This window comes from Aethina tumida, chromosome 6, assembly GCF_024364675.1.
Source record: "Aethina tumida isolate Nest 87 chromosome 6, icAetTumi1.1, whole genome shotgun sequence".
NCBI lineage: Eukaryota > Metazoa > Arthropoda > Insecta > Coleoptera > Nitidulidae > Aethina > Aethina tumida.
In genome coordinates this window covers 17,429,486-17,448,666 of record NC_065440.1, presented here as the reverse complement: position 1 = coordinate 17,448,666, position 19,181 = coordinate 17,429,486, and the positions used below count along the sequence as shown (strand labels likewise).

The 19,181-nt window shown below is 38.6% G+C and overlaps 2 protein-coding genes across 3 annotated transcripts; one reads left to right on the top strand and one right to left on the bottom strand.

The window, feature by feature from the left end:
• The first annotated feature begins 1,399 nt into the window (after positions 1-1,399).
• On the top strand, positions 1,400-14,558 carry LOC109602619 (apolipophorins-like). The gene is made up of 24 exons (XM_049969132.1): positions 1,400-1,487; positions 3,146-3,366; positions 3,429-3,996; positions 4,052-4,401; positions 4,463-4,949; positions 5,008-6,224; positions 6,286-6,886; positions 6,940-7,543; positions 7,600-7,729; positions 7,784-8,031; positions 8,086-9,166; positions 9,222-10,259; positions 10,323-10,830; positions 10,884-11,114; positions 11,167-11,341; positions 11,396-11,825; positions 11,884-12,024; positions 12,081-12,212; positions 12,267-12,423; positions 12,481-13,206; positions 13,262-13,442; positions 13,497-13,827; positions 13,886-14,311; positions 14,370-14,558. Exons 1-24 carry the CDS (start codon positions 1,400-1,402, stop codon positions 14,391-14,393), a joined length of 10,095 nt encoding a protein of 3,364 aa, XP_049825089.1. The 3' UTR covers positions 14,394-14,558.
• Positions 14,559-14,760: 202 nt separating this feature from the next.
• Positions 14,761-17,200, bottom strand: LOC109602618 (zinc finger protein 33A). 2 transcript variants are annotated; one of them, XM_049968650.1, is made up of 6 exons: positions 17,002-17,200; positions 16,251-16,944; positions 15,803-16,193; positions 15,629-15,747; positions 15,301-15,462; positions 14,761-15,237 (listed from the first exon to the last, which is right to left on the bottom strand). In XM_049968650.1, the coding sequence occupies exons 2-6, from the start codon at positions 16,920-16,922 to the stop codon at positions 14,905-14,907; spliced, it is 1,677 nt and encodes a 558-aa protein (XP_049824607.1). In that variant the 5' UTR covers positions 16,923-16,944; positions 17,002-17,200; the 3' UTR covers positions 14,761-14,904. The 2 variants fall into 2 exon arrangements, with proteins under 2 accessions (XP_049824607.1, XP_049824606.1); XM_049968649.1 differs by having other exon boundaries at positions 16,251-16,922.
• Positions 17,201-19,181: the final 1,981 nt, after the last annotated feature.

The window sequence follows — 19,181 nt, the reverse complement described above, 5'->3', positions numbered from 1 at the left end:
AATATTCATAATATTTTTAAATAATCAATTTTTTAATTTTTCATTAAAATTATAATAAATTAAGAGTATTAAGATTTTTCTTTTAACATTTTTATTAAAATTAACTATTTTTAAGTTCTTAAAATGTTTAATATCCAAAATATAAGCATATCTAGTAATTATGTATTTCAAAACATGTTTATAATTTAATGATATAGGAAGTAAATATCATCTCAAAATAATATGCAAGCCGGAAAAACAATTAATATTTATAAATTTTTAAAGCGATTTTATCAATTTAATAATTAATAAACAAGAAAAAATAGATTTAAGACAACTTTTTATTAATTAAATTTATGAAATAATTAAAATTTTAGACCAAAAATGGAAAATACGATTTTAATACAAAATATTTTTAAAAATAATAATAATATTTAAGTTTTATGTTTTTTTTTTAATTTTATTTATATTATAAATAAATAAAATGGTTAATATTTGTTTATTTTAATTATTCAAAATCATATTTTTATTTTTTTATTATAAATAATATTATAATTAATATTTTTGAGTTTTAATAAAATTTTCTTCTATTTCGGAATTTTCTGTATAATATATATAAAAAATTAAATAAATTGATGCCCCCTACATTAACCGTATTTTTGGTTTTATATTATTAAATTTTTTATTATATTATAAATAAATAAAACGACTAAATTTTGAAAAAAAAATATTACCATAATTTAAATTATATTTCTATTTTTTATAATATTAGTACAATATATTAAAAAATATATATTTATTTAAATATATATAATAATTAAATTTTCTTCTCATAAAGGATTTTTTGAAATTTTTATTAAATAATTATATTAATTGATTAAGGGGGCATTTTTTGACAAATTTTCAATTATCCAAATTAATATTTTTAATTTTTATTATGAAGAAATATTTAAAAAAAAATATATATTTAATTATGTTATATTTTAAATATTTTTAATTTTTATAATATTAATTTATTGAATTGTTTAATTAATTAAGAAAATACCATAACTAAACATGTGTGACATTTGTTATAATTTCTTGTTTTTAAAAAACCCCTTCATCAAGAGTTTTTTATTTAATTGAGAAAACGTGTTGAACTTCTTAAGCATTTCTTGTAATTTTAACATTCGACGTTAGTCAATTAATTAATTAATTAAGCTTGATTTTTGAATATTAGCCTCATCCTGCAACCTTCAGCAGGAATTTTTCGCAAATCAACTCCCTTAGTTGTTGAAAAGTCTCCTGCAAACTCAGCAAATCCCCAAACGATCGAACTCCACCAGGCCCTTATCAGTGACCATCGGCCGTGGGTCATCGCAAACGACGCTATAAAACCCGGTGCAGGGGTTACCGGTCATTCAGTAGTGACTGAAGCACGATGGGTGAACAGCATCGTGCCATTGGTCGTTTCGGCCTTGTCCTGGCCCTGGTTCTAGTCATTGCCCAATCGCCGGCCCTAGCCAACGGTAAGTACCAATATTTCATCGACAGGGGGTTGAAACGGGTGTATTTTTTTTTTTGTTTTGGACACAGATTTTTTTGTTTTTGGTGAATTAGGGTCAGTGGTGTTACGTGTCAAGTGATATTTCCAGTGTAGGAACTATTTTGTGTGGATTCATTGAGAAAGAAATATTTGAGTTAGGTTCAAAAGTGACTATTTGGTGTAAAAAAGTTTTCAAAAAGGATATTTACACTTTCAGTTATGTAATAAGATTTTGTTGAACTGATTTCTTTGTCTAACTTCTTTGTTTCAACTTACTAGAAAATATTCTACTTTAACATTTTATTTATTTAAATATTTCTATTATTTTAAATTTATATATTAATTTTTAAATTAAATAAATTATATTAAAAATTATTTATATGAGAATTAAATATTTAAAATTTTTCTTCAATTCAAAGAATTAGTTTAGGCTTCTGCCCCCCTTTTAAATAAAAAAAAATATATTAAATTCCCAATTATTTTTAAACTTATTTTAATTTAACATAATTTAGTTTTCTCTTTAAAATTCAAGTGTTTAATAAAATTAAAAATGTCCCCCTTTTAAATAGAAAAATAAAATAATATATTAAATTTCAAATTGTTCTTAATTTTTTTAGTTTTCTATTAAAAATTCAAATGCTTAATAAAATTAAAAAATAGCTTTCACTTTTGCCCCCCTCTTAAAAATAAATTTAATTTAAAAATTTACTAAAGTTAAATATTTTTTTATTTATTTATTAAAATATTAAATAATATATTTAATTAACTAATTAAAAACTGTCTATTTAAGATTTTTATACATTTTTTAATGATTTAATTGTGTACACTTTAAGCTAATCAACTGTGAAATGACATTTTTGATGGTCAATGTCAATAACACAGATAAATGTTGTCTTAAAATAGATCAATTATAAAATTAGAGGTTTCCTTCGAAAAATTTTCTCGTCACTTCCTGTTTCAGCAAGTTTGAGCCTGTACCATTTGGTGAGCTTGCCAATTATAAAACAACAGATAAATTTTACAAATTGCTTTTGAATGCAGAACAATTTTTACAACGAATTTCTAAAAATAACGAATGCAAAGATAACTTCTTGATAATTATTGTACAATAAATCAATGAACTCTTGCTTCTGTGGAAAATATTTGCGAATCGTTAAAGATATCAGCCTAAACTCTGACCCTAAGATACATTCGCAGATCTTATTCAATAAATAAATTAGATAATGTATTTTGCTGTAAATATGAATTTATCACATTATATGAACCCTGTATGAACTTTAATTATTTATGCTCAGGAATTTTAATCAACAACTTAACTTTTTATCTGTCTAAATCATAATTGAGTATAAACTAAAAATTGTTTACTAAATAAACATTATTTAATTCGTTTTGAACAACAAGTATGGTTTCCCAGAATATTCTACAAGAGCCGTGATATTAATCTTACAGTTTGATAATCCACGCCATTATTCAATTTAATGTAATTGAGTCAAATGCTCACCGTAAACACATCACAGGACGTAGCTCGATCTGCAGCGTACAACTTAAATAACATCTTGTCGTTTAACATTTAAGATAAATTTTCCTTGCACCAGCAATAAAAGCCCATTCATTTATCTTCCACTTTTTATTCTTTCGCAGAACAATGCAGAAAAGGATGTGGAAGAAACCAAGGAGTAATCAAATTCGCAGTAGGCACCCAATACAAGTATAACTACCATGGCAAAATCGACATCAGTGTATCGAGTGCTGAAGGCCAACTGATCTCCACCGAAGTCAAAGCCATCGTCCTCCTGACCCAACTGGCCGACTGCCAACAAGCCATCCAACTCCAAAATGTCCAAATTTTGGGTAACGGCAAGGTAAGTCCAAAGTCTCTAATATTCCATAATCTCAATACAAGTAAAACCTAAACCGTTTCCAGAACTTCGGCCAAATACCCGACATCGAGAAGCCCATCATCATCAACAACAAGGACGGCTTGGTGGAGGACAGCATCTGCACCGATGCGGCCGACACCCAAAACTCCCTCAACATCAAACGTGCCATCGCCTCCGCCTTCCTGGTCAGCCTCCAGAGCGGCCACGAGACCGACGTCTTCGGCCTTTGCCCCGTCGAAGTGTCATCCAGCCAACAGGGCGCCGAAGTGCTGGTCCAAAAGACCAAGAACCTGAACAAGTGCGCGTACAGAGAGAACATCAAACAGGACTTCCTGGCCACCACCTTCAACAAGGACAGCGAAATCAAATCGAGCCCCATCCTGAGCGCGGACTACGTCTCCACCCAAAAGTTGAAGGACGGCGTCTTGATCAGCGCCACCGTCAACGAACAATACCTATACATCCCCTTCTCCGTCGGCAAGAACGGCGCCAAAGCCCAAGTCTTGAGCAAACTGGAACTCACCGGCACCGGCAAGGCCGCCGCAGCCCCCGCATGCAGCAAACCCAGGACCATCATCTTCGACAACCCCCATCCGGTCACCATAGCCAAAGGTAAAACTCCTCAAAGTCGGTTACAAATTAAATTACTATAACAATCGCATTGCAGGCCCCAAAAACGTCAGGGATATAACCGAAGCAGTCAAAGAAGTAGGCAAGACCATCGACAACACCCTCTCTGAAACCACAGCCAAGGAGTTCATCAACTTGATCAAAATCCTCAGAGTATCCAACAGCGAGGACATCTTCACCGCCTACGGCCTCGTCAAGTCGGGAGCTGGCTTCAGCGACAAAGAAGGAGCCAAAAAGATCTTCATCGACGCTTTGGTCACAGCCGGAAACGGTGACGCCATCGAGGTGGCCGTCAAACTGCTGCAGAGCAAGGACCTGACCGAAAGTGAACGCAGAAAAGTATTCATTGGGTTGTCTTTGGCCAAACATGCCTCAGAAGAGTCATTGGTATGTTTAACATACAAAAGTTGTTACTGAAGTTGTAGTAATTATTTATGTTTTATTGTAGACCGCCGTTGCCCAATTACTCAACCAACAAATCCCCCGCGAAGCCTACTTGGGCATTGGAAACCTCGCCGGCAAATACTGCAGACAACATGAGTGCAAGGACGTGCCAGCCATCAAGACCCTCACCAACACCCTCATCAAAAAACTGGGCGACAACAAGGCCGCCAACAGGAACGAAGAGTCCGACATGATCTACATCCTCAAAGCCTTGGGCAACTTCCACCACATCAGCGACGAAATCGTGACCAAGATCATTCAAATCGCCAAGGATAAGAACGCTTCCAATAGGTTAAGAGTGGCCGCTTTGGAAACCTTCTTGAGCGACCCCTGCCAGGACAAGCTCAGGAACGTAGCCTTGAATGTGTTGAAAGACGTCCAACAAGACAGCGAAATCAGAATTAAAGCTTATTTGGCCGCTGTGCAATGTCCAAACGCCAAAATTGGCAGCGAAATCAAAGCCCTCCTAGATGTTGAACCAAGCTATCAAGGTAAGCACTTACTCACTACCTCAAGGAACAGCAGTAACACTTTTAATTTCATTTCTAGTTGGTGGATTCATCGTCTCTCACATCAGGAACCTCAGAGCGTCCGCTAATCCGGACAAACAGCTCCAAAAGCAATACCTGAACTTCATCAGCCTGCCCCAGAAGTTCCCCGTCGACTTCAGGAAGTGGTCGTACAACGGCGAGTTCAGCTACTCCTTCGACACCTTGGGAATCGCTTCAGCATCCGAAACCAACGTCATCTACTCGCAGGACTCCTGGCTGCCCAGATCCACCAGTCTCAATCTGACGGCCGAAATTTTCGGTCACAACGTCAACTTCTTGGAAATCGAGACCAGACAAGAGAACTTGGACAGACTTATCGGACGCTACTTCGGACCCAAAGGACTTTTGAGGAACAAAGACTTGCAAGGACTGTGGAAGGAGGGCGAAGCCCCGTTGAAGAACTTCTACGCTAATATCAAGCAGAAGCTCGACAAGTCGTTGAGAGCACGCCGAGATGTTTCCGCAGCTGAAATCCAAAAGATTTCCAAAGAAGTCACCATTAAAGAAAACTCTTTGGACAAGGACTTTGATTTGGACCTGTCCGTTAAGGCTTTCGGCTCCGAATTGCTCTTCATCAACATCAACGATGACGTGAAGAAATACACTCCCGAAGACATCGTAGACAGGATTGTAACTGAGTTCACCAAGGGTCTGGATAACTTGAAGAAGTTTGAGGACACCCTCCGCTCCAACTTGATCTTCTTGGACGCCGAATTCGATTACCCCACATCTTTAGGTTTCCCCCTTAGGTTGGCACTTGAAGGTGCTGCCAACGTCCAACTGAAAACCAAGGGTAGCATTGACGTACGTGCCCTGATCAACCGCAACAAAGACACCATCGTTGAACTGTCCCTTCTCCCAAGTGCCAACGTTGAAATTAGTGGTCGCCTTACCTTGGACGCCCTCGTGGTCGAAAACGGTTTGAAGGTCGCCTCAAATCTCCACACAGCTTTGGGAGGAGACATCAAGGTTTCATTGACCAGCAACGGCGATGAAATTGAAGTCAAATACAACATGCCCGTTGAAAAACAAACCCTGATCAGTGCCAACCACGAAATTGTGGCCCACACCAGAGAACAAGGTTTACGTGAGGTCAACAAACCATTGAAATTCGCTCAAAACAAAGACTTCTCCATCTGCGTTGACCACTTGAAGGACTACATCGGCTTGGAATTCTGCGGTGAATACAGTGGACCAAATCTCTCTGGCAAACAAGTGAGTAACAACCACTAATGTCATTAAAGAACCACCATTTGACTGTTTATTTCTTTTAAAGGTACCAATTTTGCCTTTCCCATTGGCTGGAGACGGTAGCGTCAAAGTGGAAATCCTCAGTGAAGACCTCAAGGAATATTTCTTCCGCCAAGTGATTTCCCAAAGAAAGGGTGGAGAAATTGAACTTTCAACTGTTGGAAAGAATGGTCAGAAGAAGGCTAAAGTCCATCTATTGGCACAGCTACATCCAGAAAAGATCATTAAGGCTGAATTCGTTAGCCCCAAGTTCTCCGCATTGGCTGAAGCTAAAGTTACTATTAACAGCAACGAAAGGTCCCTCTTGGGTCGCGTTAAGTACGCCAACAACGAAATTTATGCCAAAGTGGGTGTTTCCGTTTCTGGTACTCCATCTAAAGCCGTGTACAAGCCCATCTTGGAATACAAAGCACCTGGTGGCGGTCTTCAACAAATAAAGAGCATCGAAGGGCAAATTATTGCTGAAGAAAACGGTCTAATGACCAAATACACCTTCGACAACTTGAAACTGATTTTGCCACAACAGAACAAGTTCATCCAACTGAAGGGAGATATGGGCAAAGAAGATAAGTCCCTGTTTGCAAACATTGACATCAGTGATGGAACCCAATTTGCTGCCCTAAATGGTAAGACTTTTAACTAAGGCAAGAGCAAGAGATAATCATTGTCTTCCTTACAGGTCGTGTCCAAGCTGCCGATGATCTGATCAAAATCAACGCCGAATTGAAGAACTCCTTCAACCCCAACGCCAACGTCAAAGTCCAAGGTGAATTTAAACGAGGCTCCAAGTTGGAAAGTCACATCACCATCAACCACGGCGCCGATTTGAGTTCCAAGCAAAACATCCTGACCATCAGCAACAGCTTCCTAAACAACGTCAAGTCTCCCCAGGAATTCGAAATCGCCACCAAAAACCAAGTGACATACCCAGCCTTAAACCTGGACGTGAAACTCGACTTCGAATACAAACCGAAGAACTTGGAAGCTGAAACCCGCTTCCGTTATTTGGAAATCGACGTAGGATCTGAGATTGAAGCCGAAATCGACGAGAAGGAGAAGGGCGACTACAAATTGGAGGTCGACGTGTGGGGACTGGACAACAAGCTGGAACTGAAGTCTAGCAGGAAAATTTCCGGACATGACTGCAACATTGCCAACTCCTTGATTGTTAACGGCAAGAAGTTCGAGCTCAAGGGAAAAGTGAAGCACATTTTCAAGCCTCAGAACATCGATTTTGCTGCAGATTTAACTCTGGTATTGCCCACACATCCAGCTCCATTCAAGTAGGTTACTTCTAAGTGTTTGAGTACTTTTAATGACCCCTTGTTGATCTTTACAGAATTACTAGTGTGTTGAAGAGTGATCCTAATTCACTTGATGCCTCAGAGAAGATCCTTGAAGGCAGCAACGTTGTCGTGGACTTCTTCTTGAAGGCTAACAAAAATGGAAACGCCAACGGTAACATTAAGGTAAAGTTTGACGGCTTCTGCTTGCATCATTTTACTTACTTTGTTTTTGTGTAGGTCAACCTTAAAAATCTTTTAACCATCAATGGCCAACTGAAGGCTAACAAAGGCCAAGGAAATGGAGATATCTTAATTGATGTCCTGACTGTCAAGAAGCAAGTGAAAGCTGAAACCACCTTTACTGTCCAAGCTCCAAAGACCTACAATGTTGTTTTGACCCTCTACCCAGTTTTCAATCAAGATAAAAATAAGAAGATTGTTCTCTCCACTCAAAACGCCGTGACACAAACCAGTCTTGACTCCAAGTAAGGTACTATTATTATCAACTTAACCATTACTTATGATTCTTGAATTTTTAGAAACGCTGTTGAGTTGAGTGGACACAAATTTGTAGTCAATCTTAAAGGAACCAAAACTGGACAATGGAACAACGGAAAGCTTAACGGAGAAGTTGAAGTTATCTATCCAAATGGTCAATACACCCTTGTTAAGTACAACAGAGACATGAAGCTGGCTAACGGTCTTCTTAACGGCAACGTCCAATTGAGCGCCGAACAAAGGAAGAACAAAAACACAGCTGGTCACAAACTCACCGCCCACGCCGTCGTTAAGAACACAAACCTGAACGAAAACCTGTACGACTTGGAATACAAATTATCCGCTGACGACTCCAACGGAAAGAACTTGAACGCAGACGTTGGCATGAAGAGACAGAAAGTCGGCGACAACGACAAAGTGGAAATGAGACTCAAAGCCTACGGTTCCATCTTGAAGAACACATTGGAAACCATAGTTTCCGGTAACTGCAACAAAGGCATTGGCGACTTCCAAGCCAGAACCACGTACGGACCCAACGAACAATACTCTCTCCAAGGACAATACCAACTGGTGGAAGACAAGCCAAAGAAATTCAGCTGGGACATCGACGTCAAAGCACCAAACCTCATCCTCAAAGCCCTCAAGTCCACGGCGTCCGTTTCACTCAAGTGCCCACACACCGAAACCGATTCCCACGAATACCAAGGCGCCTTCAAGATCTTCGCCGAGACTGCAAACTCACCCGAACCCATAATCGACATGGCCTACGAAGGCAACCTTAGAGCCACCGACAAAGAAGGACAACTCAGCAGTTCCCTCAAGTACGGCAAGAAACACCCAATCATTGTGGCTGCCGGATACTCCAAACAAGAAGGCCAGGACACCAAACAAGTAAACGTTAACGGTGCCATTCAGTACGAACAAAACAAGAATTTGAAGATGGACATTGCGTTGAACAAGAAGGCTGGCCATGAATACAACTTGGTTGTACAATTGGACACTCCCGTTGAAGGTCACAAGAGCAACAAGTTGGTCGTAAATGGTAAACGTGCTGACAGACGCTTCATCAGCAACGCCGAATTGGTGTCTGACGGTCAAAAATGGGTTTTGGACTACGTTGTGGTACGTATTTACTAATTGTATTACGAATTTTTGTGACACTTCAATATGATTTCAGTCTGAAGGCCAAACCAACGAGGTGAACATCAAGCTCCGTTGCCCAGACAACAAACTCACCGAACTGTACATCAACCACAATGTCATTTCTGAGAGACAATTCGAGCAAGCTTTTAAATTCGTCTGCGAACACAAGAACTTCGTCTTCGAGTCCAACTCCAAGTTCGTTGCTGAGAAGGCTGATGACTTCCTCCTCAAGGGATCCCTCAACTCACCCGCCTTGAAACTGAACAAAATCGACTATGAAATTAAAACCAAGCCAAACACCAACGGAAGACAAGTGGCTGTTGATGTCAAATCCGGCGGCAAGAACTTGTTGAGTGGAGACGCCAACTACCAAGTGAAGCAAGAAGGTGGCAAGACCATTGTCGAGGGTTCGGGAAGCTTCAAAGTTAAAGAACAAACCAAGAGTGGCAACTTCAAGTTCATCGAACAAAAACTGACCCAAGAAAAGAACCAAGAGCAAGGTGTTGATGTATCATTCGATGCTAGCTTAGGAAACAAGGCCATCGACGCTGAATTCAAACTGACCAACAAACAATTCAGAATCTTGAACACCTATTGTGAAGACAAAAAGGAGTGCGCCCACATTGAAGTAGACGCCAAGTCATCCTCCAACGGAATCCAACAATACAACGAAGAATTGGAAATCACTGTTGACCTGCGCAAACTGGGATTCCCTCATGAATTCGGTCTTAAGTCTGTGACCAACAGGAACGGCTGGATCATTGATCACACCGTGGATGTCCACTTCCAAAGCAAAGACAAGAACAAGTACCAGTACAGCTTGTACGTACACCCCAAGAAGGCCGGATGGAGTTTGACCACGCCTAAGAGGATCGTCTTTTTGGAAGCCGTCTCAGAGTACCCAAGCACACTCAGCAAAGATGGTGGAAAGGTGTCATTAGACATTGTCTTCTACTTGGACAAAAAGAATCAACCCAACAAGAAAATTGCCTTGAACTCGTGGGCTCAAGTCAGCGCACCATCCAGAATCCTGGAAGGAGAAATCAAGTTCTCCCACCCATTGTTGAACAGAGTATGTTGAAAAGTAAATTAATTTTATTGATAAACTTTATTGACAAACTTTTTCTGTTTTCAGCCTCTATCTGCCTCCCTGAAGACAACCAGCCAAGGCCAACAAGGTAACCGCAACGTGAAAGTTGTAGGGGAGTTGGACATTTTCGCACAACCCGCCCAGAAATTGGTACTGATTGCCGAAGCTGTTTCACAATCAGACTTGAGCACCAGAGGCTCCGTTAAAAACACCCTCAGCCTCGTCAGTTCTGGACTAGGAATCAATATTAACTTCGTCGAATCCAGTGCAGTCGACAAACCAGCCTACTCAGCCGAGTACCTCAGAAAATTGGACTGTCAGTTGGGCAATTTGAAGATCGCCAACGAATTCTCATGGAAGATATCCAAAACTCAAGCCATTTTGGTGCTGAGATTGATCAACGTTGACATCTTAAGGGCGACGAGCAAACTGAACATCAACAAGGATCAGCAAATTATCGACACCGAACTGGTCTCCTACGATAACAGCCCTGTGGTTTCCCATTTGGAAATCAAGAACTGGAACACTTTGAAGTTTGACATTGGTCGTAAACGTAAGTGTAATACGGTAAATTAAATACATGAATTTAACAATTTGCTTCTTTAGATGCACCCAACAAGAAGTTAGTGTTCAGTTCCGGATTAATTCCTGGTCAAATCGCCGACATCAGAGCTGACGTCATCACTCCAGGTGGTAAAATCAATTTGTGCCATGCCAGCTTGAAATTGGACGAAAGCAACTTCCTGAAACCCGACTACAGTGTTGACTCCAAGAAGATTCAAGAAACTTTGCAAAATGTCAGAGCTGACGTCACCCAATTCGTCTCAGGAATGCAAAGTAAGTCTAGTTGATGTTGCCCAATAGTTTTGTTAATGTTATGGTTTTGCAGAAATAGACAAGGAATGGGAAGGTCAATCCAAGAAGGCACTGCAAGAAATTACAGGCAATCTGAAGAGTGCTTTACCCAATGTGGCTCCACTTAAAGAATATTACTCCAGCGAACTGAACAAACTGAAGGAGGAAGTTGTAGCTGACAAGACCATTAAAGACATCAGCAACGCTTTGTAAGTTGCTTAATTTTTAGGACTTGCAGATCATTAACAGCTTCTTTGTTGCAGGCAAGGCATCTTTGGTGCTCTGGCCAAAGTAACATCCGAAATCTTCGTCAAAATCAACGAAGTCATTGAAGAAATCGCCAAGGCTACCCAGGCCAGCTTCTCCGGAGTTCTACAGACCATCCAAAAGGAATTGATCCCCAAACTCCAAGAGATCAGCAAGCAACTTTTGAACTCAGTCGGCAATCTCGTCAACGCTGCCGTAGACGTGTTCATTACTGTTTTGTACAAGATCAATGAAATCCTGGAGGAATACAGACCAGAAATCAAACAAATTGGTGCTGCTTTGAGTGGTATTGCCCACGATGTTGGTAGATTTGGAGTCAAGGCTTACGACAACGCCAAGGCTGCCCTTTGGCAACAATGGAAAGACTTCTATGACAAGGTTAAGGCCCTGCCCATCTTCGAAGAATTGAAGAGCCAATACCAAGAAGTAAGGCAACTTAAATTTAACTAACGGAGGAGTAAACTAATTTCTTGTTTTGTTTTAGATCGTCAAGAATGGACTCCCACAAGCCCAAGTCATTGTAAATGTTTTCAAGGAAGTTCTCAACTCCATCTATGAAATTTTGCCAGCCAATTTGCAAGAAGTAAAAGTCTTCCTGACTGCCATTGACCAATATCTTGAAAAGGTTTGTAAAACAAACATATGTTGGTATTGATTTTTATATTGGATTCACTTCTTTAGAAACTGAAGAACCAACCTGTTGATGACCTCGCCGAACTGGATAAGATCTTTAACTCCTTCCTCGCAGTCATTAAGAAGATTGCCCATATTATTTCCAGTGATACACGTAACATCAACATCAACAGCCCTGATGTAAGTATTTCAAATTACATTTAAATCAATTGGATGATTTATGTCTTTGTTTAGTACGCCTTGAACTTCGACCTCCTGTCGAAACTTCCACGTTTGGCTGCATTCAAGTTCTCACCATTCTCTCACATTCTCAAAGAGGAAACCCAAGGCTACGTTGACTTCTTCTTGTCTTTGGTGACCACACCAAGGAACCTCTTCGCACCATTCCCATGTAAGTACCATCAATAAAACCTCTTGGTAAATCTTGTTAAATATGTATTTGTTGCAGTGGTAGGACTTTTGGGACAAGGTCAACATGTCTTCACCTTTGATGGCAGACACATCACCTTCCCAGGCAACTGCAAATATCTATTGGCCAGAGATGCCCTTAACGGTTACTTCACTTTGGCTGGAACTTACTCCAACGGCCTCTTGTCATCCATTACTCTTTCCAATGGCAAAGACCAAATCACCATCAAGAAGGGTGGACAAGTCGTCCTCAACAACTCCCCATCTGACCTCCCAGTCCGCCAACCAGGCATAGCTGCCTACAGAAACTACTACGTGATCACACTGAGAACTGATTCCGGAGTGGAAGTCTTCCTCAGCCCAGATCTTACTGTGGCTGTTGTGAAACTATCTGGATTCTATCATGCACAAATTAGAGGTCTTTTGGGTAACGGAAACAACGATCCTTACGATGATTATACCCTTCCCAACGGCAAAATTGTGGAATCTGGATCTGAGTTTGGAAACTCCTACAAGATTGGAAACTGCCCCGCCGTCAACGTGCAAGAACACTCCCACGGCCCAGACGCTCCATCCTGCGCCAAACTTTTCTCGTGGGATTCTTCCCTGAGATTGGGCTACAGATTCGTCAAGCCCGACAACTTCAAAACCGCCTGCAACCATGGAGTAGCTGCTGGAGTTAAGGACACTGAAGTAACTATTGCCAAACTGTACGTCACTGCTTGCCAAGACAGAAATATCCCTGTTAGCATCCCGGAGGAACTAGGTAATGGGTTATTAAATGGTAATTTGATGAGTTGCTCATAATATATTGGTTGCAGCCAAATGTACCAACGGTGAAGTTCACGATGTGGGCGAGAAATTCAGCGTCAAGCTTCCAGGAAAGGCTGCCGACGTCATCATCCTCGTTGACACTGTCAAGTCCAACGAAAATATCTACAAACAATTGGTTCAGCCACTCATCTCTGAAATTTCCAAGGAACTCCACGGAAAAGCCATTAAGTAAGTGTCTTTATATAACAAAAAGTTCATTCAATAACAAATTCTTTTTAACAGCGACGTCGACTTCCACTTGATCACTTACGGCGGTGACAACCAATGGCCGTCCCACGTGACCGTCAACGGAAAGCTCCAATTCAAGAGCAAACCACCAAACGTCAAATTCTCCGAAAATCCCAAACATGACGAAATCAACTACCACGACGAGAAGATCAACAAGGCTGTTGGAGTGGCCGAAGACATCATTCGCAGCGTGAAGTTGGCCCTGGGCGTCGACCTCCAAGCTAGAACTTACCAGGAAGCCATCGACTATCCCTTCAGAGCCAACGCCGTCAGATCCATCATCGCCGTCACCAGCGAACCGTGCCAAACGGGCAAACTCATCCTCGTAAGTTTGCTTGTTGTGTACCATTAACTATTTATGCTCACCCTTGGTTCCGTTGCAGCTTCAAAAACTGAGGACCCTGCTGTACAGAAACAGCCAGATCCGCCTCAACCTGATCACCCCGTTCGAGAACCTGATCGTGAAGGACGCGAAGAAGACCAAGGACGTGATCGGCTTCAACAAGGCCAACGTGTTCACCCTATCGCAGGGCAAAAAGAAGCCTGAGGGATCGGCCGAATTGCACAAGGATCTGTCCTACGACGACTTCTGCGTGGACTTCACCGTCAAGAACGGAGGTAACGTGTTCGTCACCAACACCTTCCTGGCCGCCAAGGGCGAGGCCAAGACCTACATCAACGTGGCCGCCCACAATATCGTCGACCAGCTGACCAACGTCGAATCTGGTCTGGACTGCGAGTGCAAACTTACATCGCCGTGGGGCGCCCAAAACGTTTGCTGGGAAATCTACAGCAAAGAGAGATCTAACGTAAGTATTCCCAAAGATTTTATAACGGATTTGGTGTATTAATTTGTTGATGTTACAGAAAAAGACTGTTGCCAGGGGTTAGAAATACGCCTACTGTCATGACGAAGAAACTTCTATGTTAATCAAATTAATATTATAAAATGTAATGTATGATTTTTTTACAAAATGGTATTGAACTATTGTGTATAAATACTTGATAAGTTACTACTATATATTATAGGAAGTAAATAAACATTTTTAGAATAAATTTGGTGGTTTTCATGCTAAGCCTCACACTCACAGCTTCAACTGAACTCCAGAAGCTTTCAAAGTACTGCACATTGAAACAATTTATTATTGTTAGATTCAATCACACTTCATTATTTTTTACACAGTCCCTTACAACCTGGAGAAGAAGAAAGGCAAGAAGAAAATGCTTCTAATTATATAACTTTTATTAACATAAAAAATAGCTATGCATAAAGTCAAATTTTACTAAAAACTATGTACAAAAATAATTTCTATATCACAAAGACTTGGTCCCTAAAATTACATAAATTTACAAATCAACAAAACATTTTTGAGATCATTGCACTTTCCAAAACTGGAGCCTCCTACACATTAAGCTGCTTCAGTTTGTGCTTCTCAGAAATTTTGTTCTTCAAATCCTGCTTGATGTTGCTCGAGTCGTACTTCCTCTCGTTCAGATAGGTGTTGGAGTAGTTGTGTTCGAAGCTGGTGTAGTACGGAGCCTCAGTCTTGATTGCCTTCTGTTTTTTGGGGTCGAAGTACTTTTTGGTCAGCAACGGACTAATCCCCAGGTCTTCGTTCGTCTTCTTTTTGATCTGCATCTGTTCCTCGTACGTGTGATTCTTGACGTGCTTCCTGAGGCTGCTGGGGTCCGTGTATTTTTTGAGGCAGCCCAAAACTTGGCAGGCGTAAGGCTTCTGTAAGCAACAACATTATTAATAATTAGTTAACAGTTTTGGTTAATTAGTAGATGGACGTACCGTGTCGAAGTGGGTCCTCTGATGTTTGGCCCTGTCGGAGCTGTTGGAGAAGCTCTTGGTGCACGTGGCGAACTGGCACAGATAAGGTCGTTCTCCCGTGTGGCTCCTCTGGTGGATCTTCAGGTTCTCCAGTCGCGAAAACGCCTTGGTGCAACCCTTAAACTGTAACAACCACCTTCAGTTAACACGTAGCAGATGCCAGATGAAAGGTAAATATTTAAAGGCGTGATCACGTGTGTTTATTTACATCATGACATACTCTAGTTTGAGTTAGGCAAGGTGCCGGTACTAATGAAGTGTGATTATATCGAACATGTGTCGTACTTACGGGACACTTGTTGGGTTTTTCACCGCTGTGCACTCGCATGTGGATGAGCAGCTTGTACCTGGCGTTGAACGGCTTGGTTTGCCTTTGGCAGTTCTCCCAGTAACACGTGAACTCATCTCCTAATAACAAACGCAAGGTTAAAATATGTAAAATAATATAAACTTATAAAAGTACCTTTCTTTAACTCCACGTGGGACTTCTCGATGTGCCTGACGAGTGAATGTTGGGAGTCGTACTGTTGGTAGCATCCTTGCCACCTGCACATGTAGTTGGAACTGCTGGACACCTCGTCGTACTCGTAGTCCCTCGAGGATTCGTCGTCGTCGATGATGATGTCGTGCATTTGCTGCTGCGGGAACATTAGGCTGCTGGAGCTCAACATCACGTCGTCGTTGATGAGGGCTTCGTTCTGTCGAAGGACTGTGGTGTTTTCTTCGTTGCTGCTGAAGAAGGGGTGGGTGTTTTCCGGTAGGATCTCGCACAAGTCGTTGGAGCTGGTGATGAAGTTGTTGTTGACGCACTTCATCCCCAATAAGTGTCCCATCTCGTTCCTCTCATAAACGACCTAAAATCAACACGATTGTTAACCTCTGTTGTTCCTGTTGCTGAAGAATTTATTTACCTCATTAGGTGGAGCCAAATCGTTGTCCGGTACCACCCTCATAAAGTTGTTGAAGTCCATGGTGTTTCCCGCCAACGTAGAAAACGAGGGTAGCCCGTTGTTGAACTCGTCGTACTCCTCCTCTAGGTTTTGCAAGCTGCCCAACCCCAAAGACTCGTTAGACAAGTTGTCACAGTCCAGTTCGATGGTGTCCAAAGCACAAGCCTGCTCCTGGCTTCTCTCACTGTTAAATGGAGGCGGTATGAAGAACTTGGAGAAGGAGTCACTGTATTCACAGGGGACGTTGTCCACCGAGCTTTCAGTCGTGTAGGTTTCGGTGTCGAAGTTTTCCAACGAGTTGGTCGGAACCTCCTGCTTCAGGTTGTGGTCGAAGTTCTCGACGAACTCGTTGAAGTCGAACTGTATGTCTTCGGTGCAGTTTGGTGTGTTCGACGGTGTGTAATCGTTGGAGATTAGATAGTCGATTAAGTAGTCGTCGTTGGTTTTCTCTGTTACTTCACAACTTTGGAGTTCTTCCAGGTAAGTTTCTTGAAAGGTTGATTGGATGTCGGTTTTCGTTAAGTTCTGGGCTTCGTAGAACGCCAGGTTGAACTTTTCCATCAGCTCCTTTTGGCTCAGGTTGTTTATAGGGTTGTACAGTTGTTCGTTCATTTCAAAATTTGTAGACAACATCTACAAATGTTTAAAAAATTAACTAAGTTTTGACTATTTAAAAAACTGAAAAAAAAAAATATAAACAAAAATATCTTACCATATTAGGTAAAAATCCTTAAAATCCCTCAAGTTGTTGTCACTGAATCACAACACAAAGTCTATTTAAGTTGTCTGTAGTAGTACCGTCGAAAATTTTCAGTCACTGTTCACACACCAGAGGCACATGTGTTAACATCTTAATTGGAAATAAGATGTCATCTTTTAAGTCATTATATTTAAGTGCCTTATGGGCTCAAAATGCGATCGGGGGGTTCGGGCATCTTCGGGCGCCGAAGGCATCGGGACGCCTGAAACTGAAATTCTAAAAATGGACTATTATAATCGCTGACACCTTTTTTATCGCGATTATGCGATTCTACAATGGTTTGAGTTGGCGTAGCTTGTTCATTGAATGCAATAAAAAATGGAATAATTAATAATGTGGATTTATCAAAATTTTGGTCAGTTCTTTTCAATTTTAATTATTCTGAAATAAATGTAAATCTAAATTTATTTTAAAAATTAAACAAAAACAATTAAATTAAAAAAATATATAATTTAAATTAAAAATAATTAATTAAATTAAAATAATAATAATAATAATTAATTAAAATTTATAATATTTTAAATATTAAGTATAAAAATTAAAAATTAATCATTAAATTTACAAAAATTATAATATTTAATATAAATTTATAATATTTAAAATATTAAACTTAAAAATATAAAATAATTATTTAAATTATAAAAAAATTAAACATTTTTTTTATAATATAATATATAATAATATTTAAAATATTAAGCTTGAAAATTATGAATATAAAAAAATGAAAATATTTTATTTCAGTTTATAATATTTAAAAAGCTGAGCTTAAAAAAATAAAAATAATTATTTATTATTAAAAGAAAAGTTTTTATTTGAAATTTTAACTTTAAAAATTAAAAATAAATCAAATAACATCATATTAATAACATATTTTTAAGATGTTGAACTGAACTTTTATAATTAAAATTTAAGAATAATTAATTACATTTATATAATAAAATCCAAAACATTTAATTTAACTTTCTAATATTTGAAATATTAAGTTTAAAAATTTAAAATTAAATAATTTATTTAAAAAAAAATTAAGTATAAACTTATAATATTAAAAATTATAAAATAACAATTTAATTAAAAAAAATAAAATATTTAATTTAAATTTATGACATTTGGAACTTAAAGCTTAAAAATGTAAAAATAATTATTTAAATTAATTAAAACAAAAATACTTAATTTAAATTTATAATATTTCGAACCTTAAGCTTAAAAATTAAAAATAAGTAATTTAATATAAAAAAATGAAAATATTTTATTTCAGTTTATAATATTTAAAATTCTAAGCTTAAAAAATTAAAAATAATTATTTAAATAATAAAAACAAAAATTAATTTAAAATTATAATATTTGGAGCATCAAAATATATATTTAAGATGTTATCAACTTTTTACTTGTAATCAATTAATTAACGTTATGTTAAAAAATAATAAAAGAATAAATCCTGATAAATTTGATTTTTATTACTTATAATAATATTTTTAATGTTTACCATATTATTTTAAATATTTTAGTAATAATAATTACTATTACATTGTACCTTTGTTGATTATAAGAAAATCTAAAGGTCAATATTCATTAATTAATGGTACCAAATGCCACAGACCTGCCACAGCAGATGTACGAGTATCAAAAGGAAAAAAATCTTTATCTACAATGCACTTGTAATATAAAATTATAAATATAGCCGTGGATATGTCTCCTGCCAGCCAAGCTATAATTGTGAACCTTCGTTTTACGTTTTTTTGTGAGCCTATAAGCACGACCAACACGTGTTGGTGACTCTAAAAAACGACGCCCGATAAAAAATTTAAATCAACAAACACGCACTGTATAGTATGTACCCCGAGATACACTGTCGTACCAAAGAAAAGTACGGACCAATTTGATAATATGTCTTCAGTTTTATTAAAACATTTTATTTTTATTCGAAGCTACCAAAAGTTTATAAAATATTTGAATCGAAATTTAGAGGTAGTCATCCATTTTTTTAAAGAGGTGCTTGAAAAAATACAACATTAAGGTTTAAATGACGAAAAATTATTATTATAATAATAATCAATACAATTTAAAAAAATTAAGGTGTTTGGGCCTCTGTTTTGTGCGTGCAGTGTATCATATTATATTCGATATTCAAAATA